This window comes from Asparagus officinalis, chromosome 5 (assembly GCF_001876935.1).
Source record: "Asparagus officinalis chromosome 5, Aspof.V1, whole genome shotgun sequence".
Lineage (NCBI taxonomy): Eukaryota > Viridiplantae > Streptophyta > Magnoliopsida > Asparagales > Asparagaceae > Asparagus > Asparagus officinalis.
This window is the reverse complement of record NC_033798.1, coordinates 29,702,935-29,716,666: the sequence shown is the minus strand read 5'-3', so window position 1 is coordinate 29,716,666 and position 13,732 is coordinate 29,702,935. Positions and strand designations below refer to the sequence as shown.

The following is a 13,732-nucleotide window of genomic DNA, read 5'->3' as shown; positions in this document are numbered from 1 at the left end:
CATCAATCGGTCGACTGATTCCCTATGATTAGTCGACCGACCCGAGAAAAATCCTGTTTTTCTATAAAAGGATTTCATATTCAACTAAATACATAAAAGTTTAAATTCCCTCAATAAAACTCGTGTGTAAAACTTGTAATCAACATATTTAGAGTTAATTCTACTGTATGAAAACACGATTTCAAATTTGGGAGATAAATCTAAACCCTAACATGTTCATAAGTGTCATATGCACTGTTTTAAAAAATCTCCGCCTAGTCTGTTTAGACGTACGCCTATGCCTAGACGGTACCTAGACCGCCTAACTAACGCCTAACGTCTAGACGGTATTTAGGCTATCCACCTAGATGTTACGAGCGTTTAGGGAAGCATTATCTGCTTACGTGGATTGCACACTGTAGGTTTTGGTTGTGATTTTATGTGTTGTAACCTATACGTCCTCCAAACTCCATTAACCTTCAAATATGAACTCCTCCACTACCTTCTCCGACCTTCAGCAAAACTTCATCGACCACCACTTAAATGAAGAAAAAAATCTGCCTAGACACCAGTCCGGCATCTAAGCTTTCTATAACATTGACATTCACTATCAATTATTGTAATTAAAAAAACATCTTAGGCTCTAGCCTTGTTAATTATTATTTTGGCTATTTAGTATCTAAGTATGCATGATTTATTGTGAAACTAAGGTTGTTATCTTTTTTTAAAAATTTATATGAATTTAATACATATTTTTATCAATTATTATAATTAAATAATTTAAAAATGGCCAAACACCTGGGCGCACACCCAGGGGTCTAGGCGCTAGGCGCTAGGCGCTCGTTTAAACGCTTAGTCTGCCTAGCGTCTTCTGTAACATTACCGAGCTCCCGATCTCTGTAACTACTAACAAGGTAAAGAGTACTTCTTAAATATCTATTTAAGTTAGTTAACAACACTAACTTAAACTTAAGAAGTGTAAGTTAACAGTAACTTAAGTTTAAGTTTAAGTTTAACTTAAGTTTAAGTTAACAGTAAACTTAAGTTTAAGTTAATATTAAGTTTTTTGTTGATGGTAAACTTAAGTTTAAGTAAATAGTAAACTAAAGTTAACAATATTTTAGTTAACAATAAATTTAACTTTAAGTTTATTGTTAACTTAAACTTAATAGTAACTTATAAGTTAACAGTAATTTGAGTTGAATGAGTTTTCACTGTTGAGATGAACTTATAATTTGAGTTGAGAAGTATAAACATACAAAGAGCTATTATAATTGGTAAACCAAACAATTTAGTTAATAGTATTGGTATTTTTAGTATTTATGCATCTTTGATTGAGTATATATATATATATTTATCTTCAAGTATCACAATTTAAAAAAGAAAAAAGAAAAAAAACGTTCAGAACCCGCTTAGGCGTCCACCTAAGCGACTAAGCGCTGGGCGCCAAGTTCGACGCCTAGAAGCGCCCATTATTTAATGTAACATTGCTCATATGTGTAAGATTATCATGAAAAACACCTACTTTAATCAAACTCATGTTATATCACGTTTAAAACTTTAAATCCACAACTGGAAATCCGTTTAATATCTTTTTAAATCAAAAAGATCAAATCTTTGTATCTTATAGTCTGCAAGAACAATCTTTATACTTAAACTAGGTTTTAAGGCTCAATAAAACCAAATAAAACTCAGTAAAAACTAAATAAAAATGGGGATGAGATTGAAGGAGATGAAACTCGCCTCAACACGTGCAGAAATCCTCAAATATGCAAGAAAACAAGTTCTCCCTCACTCTCGCCCTCTTCTCGGTATTTGCCTCACAAAGCTCTTCAAAACTCACAAAATATGATCTAGGATTTTGAGGAGAGATGGTGGTTGTTTATTCACATGAAAAATATGAAGAAAAAGAGAATTTAATGGCTTGCCATCAGTTGACTGATGATCTCCTATTAGTCGACTGATAGGTAAGCATCAGTCGACTGATCCGAGGCATTTTTCAGCCTACAGGTTTTGTGCATGTTTAACACTTGTATAGTCTCATTTGTACACTTAATTGATCTCAAATCAATTACTAACATACTCATTCATCAATAAATGATATTTATCATAAAATAACTCATTTATCACTATTAACCGTAGTATTTTCCAAAAATTACGGGGTTTTACAAAAATTTACAATACATAGTTCCAAAAAGGTGAGAAATTTTGAGTTGAATTACATTTTTCTGATTTCACACTGGACAAATTTGTTGGACTACAAGAGTTCATTAGTGAGGTTATAAGGAAAGTCTGTGGAAAGGTTTACTGATTGAAAGTAAGAAATAAACAGTTTGCTATGTCTACAAAAAAAAGGAGCATTGTAGAGATCCAAGAAGGTTATAAAATGCTATGGCGAGTAGTTATTACAAAATACAATGTTGTGTTTTTATTGAAAATGGATGGACAAAGCCCTTGCGGGTGGCCCAAGGGTTGGGTGTTAGGGCCTTGGACTAAGTGGTCCAAGGATCGACCGGTGTCTATGTCACCCATGTCCCCAATATTTATCCAAAGGGTATTGCATCCCTTTTGCTATTCACATGGGCCCTGGGGTGCATGAGGGGACGTAGTGACTCTGCGGTTTTCTTGGCTAGTTCAATCAGGCTTGGAATTGGTGTGACATCTGGGCCCCCATAGATGGTATTTGGGTGGATTTGGAGCCCCCCATATGTGATCACGAATCTGTTGTGGTGGCCCCCAATAGCAGGGTGTGCTCCCTTGAGGTGGGAGAGTGTAGACTCTAAATCTCGTTCCTCAACGGGTAGAAGTGCTTGAACTTTGGACCTTGTTCCTGACTGATTGATCTAGCTGAGGTTCCTCGTCACCAGAAAAAATGGATAGAAATTGAAGACAAGGTTGCATGAAAATAGGAGTAAGATGTACCCAACAGGACGGGATGGGATGAGGAGGGTTGGGGGTCCATTTTCTCCAGAGTCTCTGTGATCTTTCTTGGTGAGTGCAGTAAGATTTAATGGAGAAAAGTAGAATTAACATTGGCTTGGGAAGATGCGGAGTCTAATAAGAGACAACCGACACTTGTGGTGATCTGTGAAACAAGCTTCTAAAAGCTGCTTTGTGATGTAGAAATATTTGAGGAAGAACTAACAACCTGTGAAAGTGGGGTGTAGGTTATTCGCCTGAGGAAGGCACGACCTTTATTATGTAGAGATCAAATCATAAGAGGTGCTCGGTACATTTTTTTCATCTCAAATAAATTATGCTAAATTACGATTCAGGCTAACTAGATAGTTACTTTGTGAATGACTGATCAGAGGATACTCAATACTTTGTCATGTGAAAGCCGCGAGACTGCTTTAGTGGACACTGACCTCATATCACATTTATTCATCTCAAATAAATTATGCTAAATGATGATTCAGGCTAATTAGATAGTTATACTTTGTGAATGACCAATCAGAGGATACTCAAAATGTTGTCATGTGAATGCCATAACACTGCTTTAGTGGACACTAACATCATATCGTAACTACCTAGTTAGCCCTATTTTTTCCTCTCCGTTACACCTGATTTTCAAATGCATTTCTCAATTGTCATCTGGCCTTTTACATTCTTCTTTTATGCGTGCTCCTGAAACCCAGATACATCATACAGCCACTATATGCTAACGGATTTAGAGCCTCAGAGGGAATTCAAATGAAGTATTTTGGTAAAATACAACCAGATTTTTTGGTTCTTGCGACATTTCCTCTCTTATTAATAGTTAGTATTTTCTGTGAGATACCTCAAAGAACTCATGGCACTGGATGCGTTCATGTTAGTAGTTCAGATTTTAAAAGTTAAAAGTCTTTCCATTAATTTTTTGTAGCATTTATAATAGGTTATGTGATGGGGGAACAGACGAAGGAGATGTGTCTATGAGATTTGTTTGAAAATAAATAATAATAAAAACAAATGATATTGAAATTGCACTCTTCAATTAAGAAAAATTGATACAAATGTTAGAGCTCCACTCCCGGGCACTTCACATGTTGGCAATCCACATGCCTAATACTAGCTGCAATTTACATGCACCTCACAAGCATTCTTCTTCCCTCACCCTCAAATGAAAAAGTCCATCATTATTTATAGTAGTATAAAAATCCTAATCTTAATTAGTAGATAACATCAGATAAAACAGCTTAATAAAATAACAACTCCAATATCTAAATAACAAGTGCATCCTAACCAAACATCTCAACTCAAGAAAATAAAATCTTTAAAGAAAATCCAAACTTCTAATCTGCCCTGAATCGCTGTGGTATAAAATTGAGTGATATGTAATATAGTTCCTGACTTCCTGTTTCTAATGACATAGCTGCATTTTATTATAAGTATATGAATGCTCCTTATATGCGGCTTAATGCTGCTTACATCCAGCAGATTTCGATTAGATGTGTGGATGTTGCTTGGGTTGTATGCCAAATGTTGACTTAGTTGTTTTTCGGTTGGGCAATATATGCAGGGATGTACCCAAAAGCATGCGTCTATGTGTATTATCCTATCAAGAATCCAAACATTTATTTAAGAGCTGATTTCATATGTAAAACTTGAACAATTGTAGCATGACCAGTGACATTTCTATATGCATGAGGATTTTAAACTTTGCTAGAAACGATAGCATGACCAGTGATATCACCCTTGATTTATAGTAGATTTCTTAGATTAATGTCTTTGCTACATGCATAGCAATTTTTATTCTTTGTTTTGGCTGAAATGTTTCAACTCTAGAACTTAATGATGCATTGGTAACAAGTATTTTATATGTGAAATTATTATATGTAATATAACTAGTCAAATCTGTATTCTCAATTGACATTAAATGTCCGAACATCAAATTTATACCCCCACCTTTTGCTCGTGTACCTGGGATCAGGAACATTACCATCACTATGCAAGATTCTATGCTTTTAGCTATTTGCGCACTATTTGATATGGTGATGTGCAGGGCAGAATATAATCCAGACCAGTATTTATGGGATTCAGAGTTCACTCTTGCAGGCAGAAAATACAAACGGCAAGATTTGGAGGCAAGTATGGAGATCAGTTGAGGTTTTTCTTCTGTCATTCTACTTTTCACAATAAAATAGCGTCTATTTTCTTAATATTTGCTGATATTCTACAGTTTTATGTTGAAATCTAACAGCTGACAAATGGAAGAGGTCATACCTTGCAGTGTAGTCATTATAGTCCCTCTGTCATCCCAGAAAACACTGCTCTCCCCTGCGTTATTTACTGCCATGGAAATAGGTTTGTTTTTATTTTTATTTTTATTTATTTTTTGCCTCATGCCTTAGGTTACAATTCCTATAGGAACCACCCCCATAGGAGTGGGTTTTGACCATAAATAGAATAATTAATCTTTCAAGGCTATATTCTACCATCTCTTGGATGGCTAAGATCAACCAGTTGAATGCGGGTGTTCTGATAAAATTTACACTCCATGTCTTTGCCTCCCGTATTTGTTCAGTTCAGATGCACTGCTGGGAAGGCAACTGCTTTACAGCTGAAACTGTATTCTGGAAGTGATAAAGGCATAATTATCTTGAAATTGTTGAAGTTTGCGACAACATTTTAGGCTAAAGGTTGGCAACTTCAATTTTTATGTCCATCCCATGCATCCTCAACCCACCCACATTGTCACTTCCAATGTTAGGGGAAACCAGAAAAAAAAAAGAATAAAGAACAAAATTTCTTTTCCTTCCACTCTGCTTAGACCTATATGTCAGCAAGAGGACACAGTGGTTCTGTTTTTTGGTTAGGGTCTCATTGTCATTTTCTTCAGAAGCTGAAGATTGCTTATTCTTCCTTTCCCCCCTTCTATCTTGCAGTGGCTGCAGAGCAGACGCGAATGAGGCAGCTGTCATCCTTCTTCCTTCAAATATTACTGTCTTTGCTCTTGACTTTTCAGGCTCCGGTCTATCTGGTGGTGATTATGTCAGCCTTGGTTGGCACGAGGTATTTTAAATTCATGTTTCTTGTCCTCCTGGTGTTTGCCTGCTGAAATGCTGCTGAAGTTCTAAGAATAAATTTTATTGTCTTATACCTGTCAGAAAGATGATCTCAAAGCTGTTGTTTCTTATTTGCGGAGCAGCAAACAAGTTTCCTGCATAGGGCTATGGGGCAGATCCATGGGTGCTGTCACTAGGTATATAACTACTTTAGATTTAGTTCCTGGAGTCTGATTGGTGTTCAAGTTACATCTCATTTTTTTTTGAACGAATTTTCCCACATAACTCATTTTTATCAGCTCATATTGTGTATTGTTTGAGTTATTCCATAGGTTGAACATGTCTTTGTAATAATAGATTTTCTGCTTAAAATTGTTTATTTATTTTTTCTCATCTAGGTTGACAATGGTGTGCTCTGTATTAGTTATCTCATATATGTTTTTGGGTACCTTTCGCATACACCTTCGAACCTTGGGGTGTTTTGCGGAAAAACTCCTAAACTCTATAAATTAGTAGGAATTCTCTTAACTATTGGAATTTTCATAACAGCATTAACGTGATAGGTAGAAAGTCTTGGCTATCCTTATACTATATTTGCCAGAAAATATTCCACATTCCCCCCATCTTCACTGCTCAACCTCTCTGACAATCCCAAACTCCCTTCATCAATCAACTCAATTCCATGCTCTAAAGTCCAAGTTCCCCAGTAATCTTTATCCAAACCTGAGCCACGAGACTCATCAGACATCGAACCAACCAGACTTCAAATAGGTGATTTCAAAGAGCAAATAGGAAAACATAAAAAAACAGGGTGAGTTGTTCATGGGATAGGGTAGGATGAGGGCGAGGGGAGAAGATGGAAACCAAGAAAATATATTAATTACACAGAGGCAAAAGTGTTCGAAACTTGTAATGTGCTTTTCATGTGACATCATAAACCAACTGACATCAGTCTTGGTAGTTTAATAAAGCAAGTTTTGAGGACCTCTTTAATTTATAAAGTTTAGGAAGTTTTGTGAAGAGTATCCCAAAGTTTGGGGTGGTGTCATGTAATTTACCCTAAATTTATTGTTGGGTTTGTAATGGTGCTGGTAGTGTTCGTTATCTCTTATAAACATTTATGGATAATTCTTATCCTGATAGATTGCGAAAATTTTGGCAAGCTTATATTAGGGAGGCATCCAATTGGTTATTTTTTTATTTTTTTATTTTTTTTTTTTGGGGGGGGGGGGGGGGGGGGGGGGGGGCGGGGGGGCTGGCAACTTCAATTTTTATGTCCATCCCATGCATCCTCAACCCACCCACATTGTCACTTCCAATGTTAGGGGAAACCAGAAAAAAAAAAGAATAAAGAACAAAATTTCTTTTCCTTCCACTCTGCTTAGACCTATATGTCAGCAAGAGGACACAGTGGTTCTGTTTTTTGGTTAGGGTCTCATTGTCATTTTCTTCAGAAGCTGAAGATTGCTTATTCTTCCTTTCCCCCCTTCTATCTTGCAGTGGCTGCAGAGCAGACGCGAATGAGGCAGCTGTCATCCTTCTTCCTTCAAATATTACTGTCTTTGCTCTTGACTTTTCAGGCTCCGGTCTATCTGGTGGTGATTATGTCAGCCTTGGTTGGCACGAGGTATTTTAAATTCATGTTTCTTGTCCTCCTGGTGTTTGCCTGCTGAAATGCTGCTGAAGTTCTAAGAATAAATTTTATTGTCTTATACCTGTCAGAAAGATGATCTCAAAGCTGTTGTTTCTTATTTGCGGAGCAGCAAACAAGTTTCCTGCATAGGGCTATGGGGCAGATCCATGGGTGCTGTCACTAGGTATATAACTACTTTAGATTTAGTTCCTGGAGTCTGATTGGTGTTCAAGTTACATCTCATTTTTTTTTGAACGAATTTTCCCACATAACTCATTTTTATCAGCTCATATTGTGTATTGTTTGAGTTATTCCATAGGTTGAACATGTCTTTGTAATAATAGATTTTCTGCTTAAAATTGTTTATTTATTTTTTCTCATCTAGGTTGACAATGGTGTGCTCTGTATTAGTTATCTCATATATGTTTTTGGGTACCTTTCGCATACACCTTCGAACCTTGGGGTGTTTTGCGGAAAAACTCCTAAACTCTATAAATTAGTAGGAATTCTCTTAACTATTGGAATTTTCATAACAGCATTAACGTGATAGGTAGAAAGTCTTGGCTATCCTTATACTATATTTGCCAGAAAATATTCCACATTCCCCCCATCTTCACTGCTCAACCTCTCTGACAATCCCAAACTCCCTTCATCAATCAACTCAATTCCATGCTCTAAAGTCCAAGTTCCCCAGTAATCTTTATCCAAACCTGAGCCACGAGACTCATCAGACATCGAACCAACCAGACTTCAAATAGGTGATTTCAAAGAGCAAATAGGAAAACATAAAAAAACAGGGTGAGTTGTTCATGGGATAGGGTAGGATGAGGGCGAGGGGAGAAGATGGAAACCAAGAAAATATATTAATTACACAGAGGCAAAAGTGTTCGAAACTTGTAATGTGCTTTTCATGTGACATCATAAACCAACTGACATCAGTCTTGGTAGTTTAATAAAGCAAGTTTTGAGGACCTCTTTAATTTATAAAGTTTAGGAAGTTTTGTGAAGAGTATCCCAAAGTTTGGGGTGGTGTCATGTAATTTACCCTAAATTTATTGTTGGGTTTGTAATGGTGCTGGTAGTGTTCGTTATCTCTTATAAACATTTATGGATAATTCTTATCCTGATAGATTGCGGGCCAAGAGGTATTAGCTCATGGACTAGAGCTACAAGTTAATGGAGAAATAGGGACTAGAGGTGGGAGATATTAGTTAGTGGAAGAGCTATTAGTTAGCGGAGAAATGTGGACTAGAGATGGGGTTAAATGGACATTAGATGAAAGCACTTAAAAAGGATGTGGTAATTATTAATTGGGTTAAGGAAAGGCCAAGAGGTATTAGCTCATGGACTAGAGCTACAAGTTAATGGAGAAATAGGGACTAGAGGTGGGAGATATTAGTTAGTGGAAGAGCTATTAGTTAGCGGAGAAATGTGGACTAGAGATGGGGTTAAATGGACATTAGATGAAAGCACTTAAAAAGGATGTGGTAATTATTAATTGGGTTAAGGAAATAATATTTAGTAAAACTGAATGGAAGAGAATATTCCTTGCAGCTGATCTCAAAAAGTTGGGATAAAGGCTTTGTGGTTCATATTTTGTACTTGGTTGTGTTTCTGTTAGCTCTATAGTTGTTTTCTGTTTGTATTTGCTTGAGGTTGCTGTAAGTTATATTTGAGAACTGGGACATATAAATTTGTTATGGTTGTGGGTAAGTGTCATTTGCTTTCGGTCTGATAAGTTTATTTTACTTCATGCTAATCTTTGCATGTAATTGATACTTTTGTGATATGATGCAGTCTTCTTTATGGAGCAGAAGACCCTTCAATTGCTGGCATGGTGTTGGATAGTTCTTTCTCTAATTTATTTGATCTGATGCTGGAGCTTGTGGATGTTTATAAGATCCGACTTCCTAAATTTACGGTACAACATTACTTCACAACTACAATATTCTCCTACAAGTGATATAAATGTATGGACAAACTGTGTGATTTTGTGAAACATACCAAAACCTATTCAAAGTACTGGTTGACACTTTATGTAGAAATGAATCTTATCTCTGAACAGGATATCTTTTTCGCGAGCAGGTTGTTTAAGTACCAATACATTGATAACATCTTTGGAAAATGATATATTAGGTCAAAATGGCTGTACAGTACATGCGGCGAGTCATTCAAAAGAAGGCTAAATTTGACATTATGGATCTTGATGTTTTAAAGGTTTGTTTCTATCAGATATGTGCATTTTCTCTATTGGTAAACTCTCTTTTACAACGTTTTCATTTTCTTTCTCCCTGTAAAGTAAATATGAAGAAAATGAAGAAAAATATCTTTTATCTTTTGGCTTGCAGTTTGCACCCAAGTCCTTCATTCCAGCATTATTTGGTCATGCTTCAGAGGACATGTTTGTTCAGCCCCGTCACTCAGATCGAATATACAAATCATATGCAGTAAGTAGGCAAAATACATTTTTTTTGTATGTGATTGATGAGTATGCTTATGCATCTCCATCTTTAGAAGATATAGTTTTCTCCGATAGATGTGTTTTGTCATAGTGGCTTAAACTCTAGCTAAATGTGGATCTTTCTTATTATAGCAACCATCGGATTATTTTGCAGGGAGATAAGAATATTATCAAATTTGAAGGGGATCACAACTCACCCAGGCCACAATTCTACTATGATTCTGTTTCAATATTCTTCTACAATGTTCTTCACCCTCCTCCAATTTCTGCAAAACCTTTAAATAAGGTGGAGAAGTACTACGATTTGGGAGATATCAGAGTTGGTGCTGGTGCAGATGAGGTGATTTGTATAACCTTATTTATTTGTTTATTTTGTGTGTGCGCAACATGTATGCATGCATGTGAGTAGGACTTCAACCTTGGACCTCCCTCTGCTCACTCCAACCCTTAACCACCTGAGCCAGGTTTCAGGGATTTTTATTGTTCTTGTTGGGTGTTATGCCACAATCATTGGCCTACTAAGTACTTGGTTAATTCCATTCTTATGTTGACAGTATGGTAATAAAAATGCTAATAATATGAAAACTTGGGATGACTTGTTTACAGGGTCTGTTGTATGAGATCATCAGTGATCTCCGTACAGCTGGTAAGAATGCTTCAAGTTCATCATCAGCCCCTCCTAGCATTCCGCTCAGTTCAGGCAAGATCTCTGTGAACGTTGGGATGCTTTATTTCTTTTCTTCAGTTAGTAACAATCTCAAAGCTGCTTAAATTTACTCACTTCTGAATATGCCAAATTTGTTTCGTTTAACTGATGCATAAGTCTCACCCATGTGAGTCCCAGTTTTCTTAAAATGATATGCTTTTAGTGTTGTCAGAGATGTATATATAAAGTATTGCTGCCTGTTTACTGCTGACAGACTGGTTGCTTTGCAGCTTCAAATGTAAAATCAGTAGTTGAGTTACTGTCAGAAAGTGTATCTACTATGTCGCTGAAAGATGACGTAGTAAGTTACTTGACTCTTGAATTTTCTACCTTGCTTAAGTCATTTCTCAAATTATTGCGGTGATAACTGCAGGATTTTCTATTAGATGAAGCTACCAAAACCGATTTAGATGAAAATGCTTCTGAATATTTCCCTTCTCAGGTAATGTTCTAGCTCTGTGAAAGCTGTTCATTTTTTGTCATTTATTGGATAAAATTCACAAAACTACCAAGGATTTTGAAGACCTTAGGGGCTTTTCAAAAAAGAAAAAAGAAAAGAAAAAAGAAGAAGAAAAGAAAAAAAAAGCATAAACTCTTTTTTATTGGAGCAAAATACCATAACCCTGCTGCCGTGCCCAAACTACTCTGATGGAAAGAGTTGATGTAAATTGGCCCGTGATACACATGACATATTTTCTACACTTTTGCCGTTATTGCTCTATATAACTGCTCTACTTCCTCCCTTCTCAACAATTAGGGGTTGTACAATTTAACAAACCCCATTGACGCCATTACAGTAATTTTCTGATAGGTTGTGCCGTTGTGGTAATTTTTCTCTAATAAGAAGTTAACTTCAATTTTTTTCCTTCAAAGTTCATAGTAGATTTGAATCTACCCACAATTATTCTATCAGAATTATTCTGTCATGTTACATCTCCCTGACGTTACTTTTCCTCTCTTTGCTGTCATGTCACGAGTGATACAGTTGTTACGCGACTCCTTTTAGTCGTTTAATATTTATCAATTTATGTGACGCAACCTAGTCGCCTAGAAATCGAAACAAATATAACTACATAAGCTTTTTCAATTGTCCAAGTTGATTATAAAGTTATGTAGTTCAGCTGACACTTAGCCAGGGATTTTGAGTGTACTAATTCATGCGCCAAAAACCAGCTACAAGAAAGGAACTGTAGCTAAAGGAAATTGGCTGATAATATTGAGAAATTATTGGCAAAGCAAATTCCTCTTCCTTATCTCAAAACAAGCTCTTAAAAAGTGAATAACTGTCCTAAAGAAATGGACGTGCGTAGATAAATGCAGACTTCAGTATGAACTTGAATTGTTTTAATGTTTGTTTCTCTCTTTGGGTTTTGAGTTATGCTGCTTGGGAAAGAGGTTTTCTATTAAACAGGTACATACTTGTAGGCAAAGTTCGTATGAAGAGTATCTCTAAGAGAAAGAGTAAAGGAAAATGAACTTAAAGGCAATTGCAATTTATGCTGTGTTTTTGTAGTTTTGTATTTTATCTACCTGTAAAATTTTACCATTATTAAGTTGAACATTTCAGTAAGCTAGAGGCACTTTAGTTAAAGGGAAGGGGGAAAAACCTGCTGTTATCTCTGTGATTTACATAGAAATACTAACTTGTATTCTGTTTATGCGCAAGTTAACTAAAATGTACTAATTCTTATGTTTCTCGGATGTTGCTCACTGTTCAGGAGAAAACCCATGTGCAGAATGAGGAACACTTCTCCCACTCGAGCTCGAATAGGGAAAGCTGGGGAAGGTGTTCCTCTTTAGGTGCAGGTAGTGGGACGTCATCCCCAGCTGATGTCCCTGGGATCTCCAACTGGGAAGAACAGGTATCTGCTTTAACTCATCACTCTCATTAAGCTTTTTCTACCTCCGAAGCACGTGTACCTTTTTTTAAAGCAACTGACAACTGTAGCTATTAGTTCCCAATTGCAGTATTAAGCCAGGAACTGAAATGTTGTTAAAAACAAGGGTTAATCGCGGATAGACCCTCTGAGTGAAAATTGTTTTGACTTGTTTACCCTCACGTGGTCTGTCAAAAAACAAATTTCTTTTTCTGAGGGTAAGTCCTCAAAAAAATTTCACTCAAGGAGTCTATCTGCAACAATAGAACCACATGCGTCTATCCGCAACTGGGCAATAGTACTTATCTCTTTATTGAAGCAATTCAAATTCATAAACTATAGTAACATTAAATCAAGTATATATTTTTTAATATTTGATGAATATTTGCATCTGAATTTGGATTTGGGGAAGAAAATTTGGTTTCCCATTCGAAAACTTCAGACAAATCTAAATATGAACCCATACTGTTCAATTTTAGCCGAAATAATCCTGCCTTCTTCCTAGATTTTCCCTTGGAACCTGTCTCATTTTATTGCTTTATTATCTATCTAATGTCTATAGTTGGCTATTGCAGGATAATAGCACACACTCAGAGAAAAGCCAGTCAACAAAGAAAAATAATCCTTCGGTTAATCCTTCACCACTTCACATTTCTATCCCTTTCCCAATCTTTTAGATACTGAACGCTTTGTTAACAATTTCCAATTCCTTGTATGAACAGAGAACATTCAGAGCGCTTGCATCACCTCTAAGGAGAATCCAAGGAAAATCAGCTGCCAAGTTAAAGGAAAAGAAAAATGGGAAACCTCCATCGAAGAAGTCAGTGAAGAGGGTAAAGCTGGAGAAAGGAGAAACACTAAGCCAGCGCTTGAGGCTGTGCTTCCTCAAAAGAGTGCCGCAACATAAGAGACACCAATCTATGTAGGTCACCAACCCTAGATTTGTTGTACCATACGAGACCACTATGAAGGTTTTTTGATTCAGAGTTAACTTAAAGATACGGATCTCCTGTAATTTATCATCAGTGGTGATTTGTTAGTGTTAGAGCTGTTGATATGCTTGGTTTGTGTGGTGAAAGAAGGATTGTT

At 36.4% G+C, this 13,732-nt stretch overlaps 1 protein-coding gene across 2 annotated transcripts in view; it reads left to right on the top strand.

Annotated features, from left to right (window-relative positions):
- LOC109842790 overlaps positions 1 to 13,732 on the top strand; it is a 17,400-nt gene that overhangs the window by 3,473 nt on the left and 195 nt on the right. The window contains exons 3-16 of one of the 2 annotated variants that reach the window (XM_020411672.1): positions 4,964 to 5,045; positions 5,162 to 5,265; positions 5,847 to 5,973; positions 6,069 to 6,163; positions 9,397 to 9,520; positions 9,736 to 9,816; positions 9,948 to 10,046; positions 10,215 to 10,400; positions 10,667 to 10,760; positions 10,997 to 11,067; positions 11,140 to 11,208; positions 12,485 to 12,628; positions 13,219 to 13,272; positions 13,366 to 13,732. The exon at positions 13,366 to 13,732 is cut by the window's right edge and continues 195 nt beyond it. In XM_020411672.1, the coding sequence (XP_020267261.1) occupies positions 4,964 to 5,045; positions 5,162 to 5,265; positions 5,847 to 5,973; positions 6,069 to 6,163; positions 9,397 to 9,520; positions 9,736 to 9,816; positions 9,948 to 10,046; positions 10,215 to 10,400; positions 10,667 to 10,760; positions 10,997 to 11,067; positions 11,140 to 11,208; positions 12,485 to 12,628; positions 13,219 to 13,272; positions 13,366 to 13,569 (1,534 nt within the window). In that variant the 3' untranslated portion in view covers positions 13,570 to 13,732. Of the gene's footprint in view, positions 1 to 4,963; positions 5,046 to 5,161; positions 5,266 to 5,846; positions 5,974 to 6,068; positions 6,164 to 7,470; positions 7,594 to 7,688; positions 7,784 to 9,396; positions 9,521 to 9,735; positions 9,817 to 9,947; positions 10,047 to 10,214; positions 10,401 to 10,666; positions 10,761 to 10,996; positions 11,068 to 11,139; positions 11,209 to 12,484; positions 12,629 to 13,218; positions 13,273 to 13,365 lie in introns of those variants that run through there. The other variant, XM_020411673.1, reaches the window with a different exon arrangement.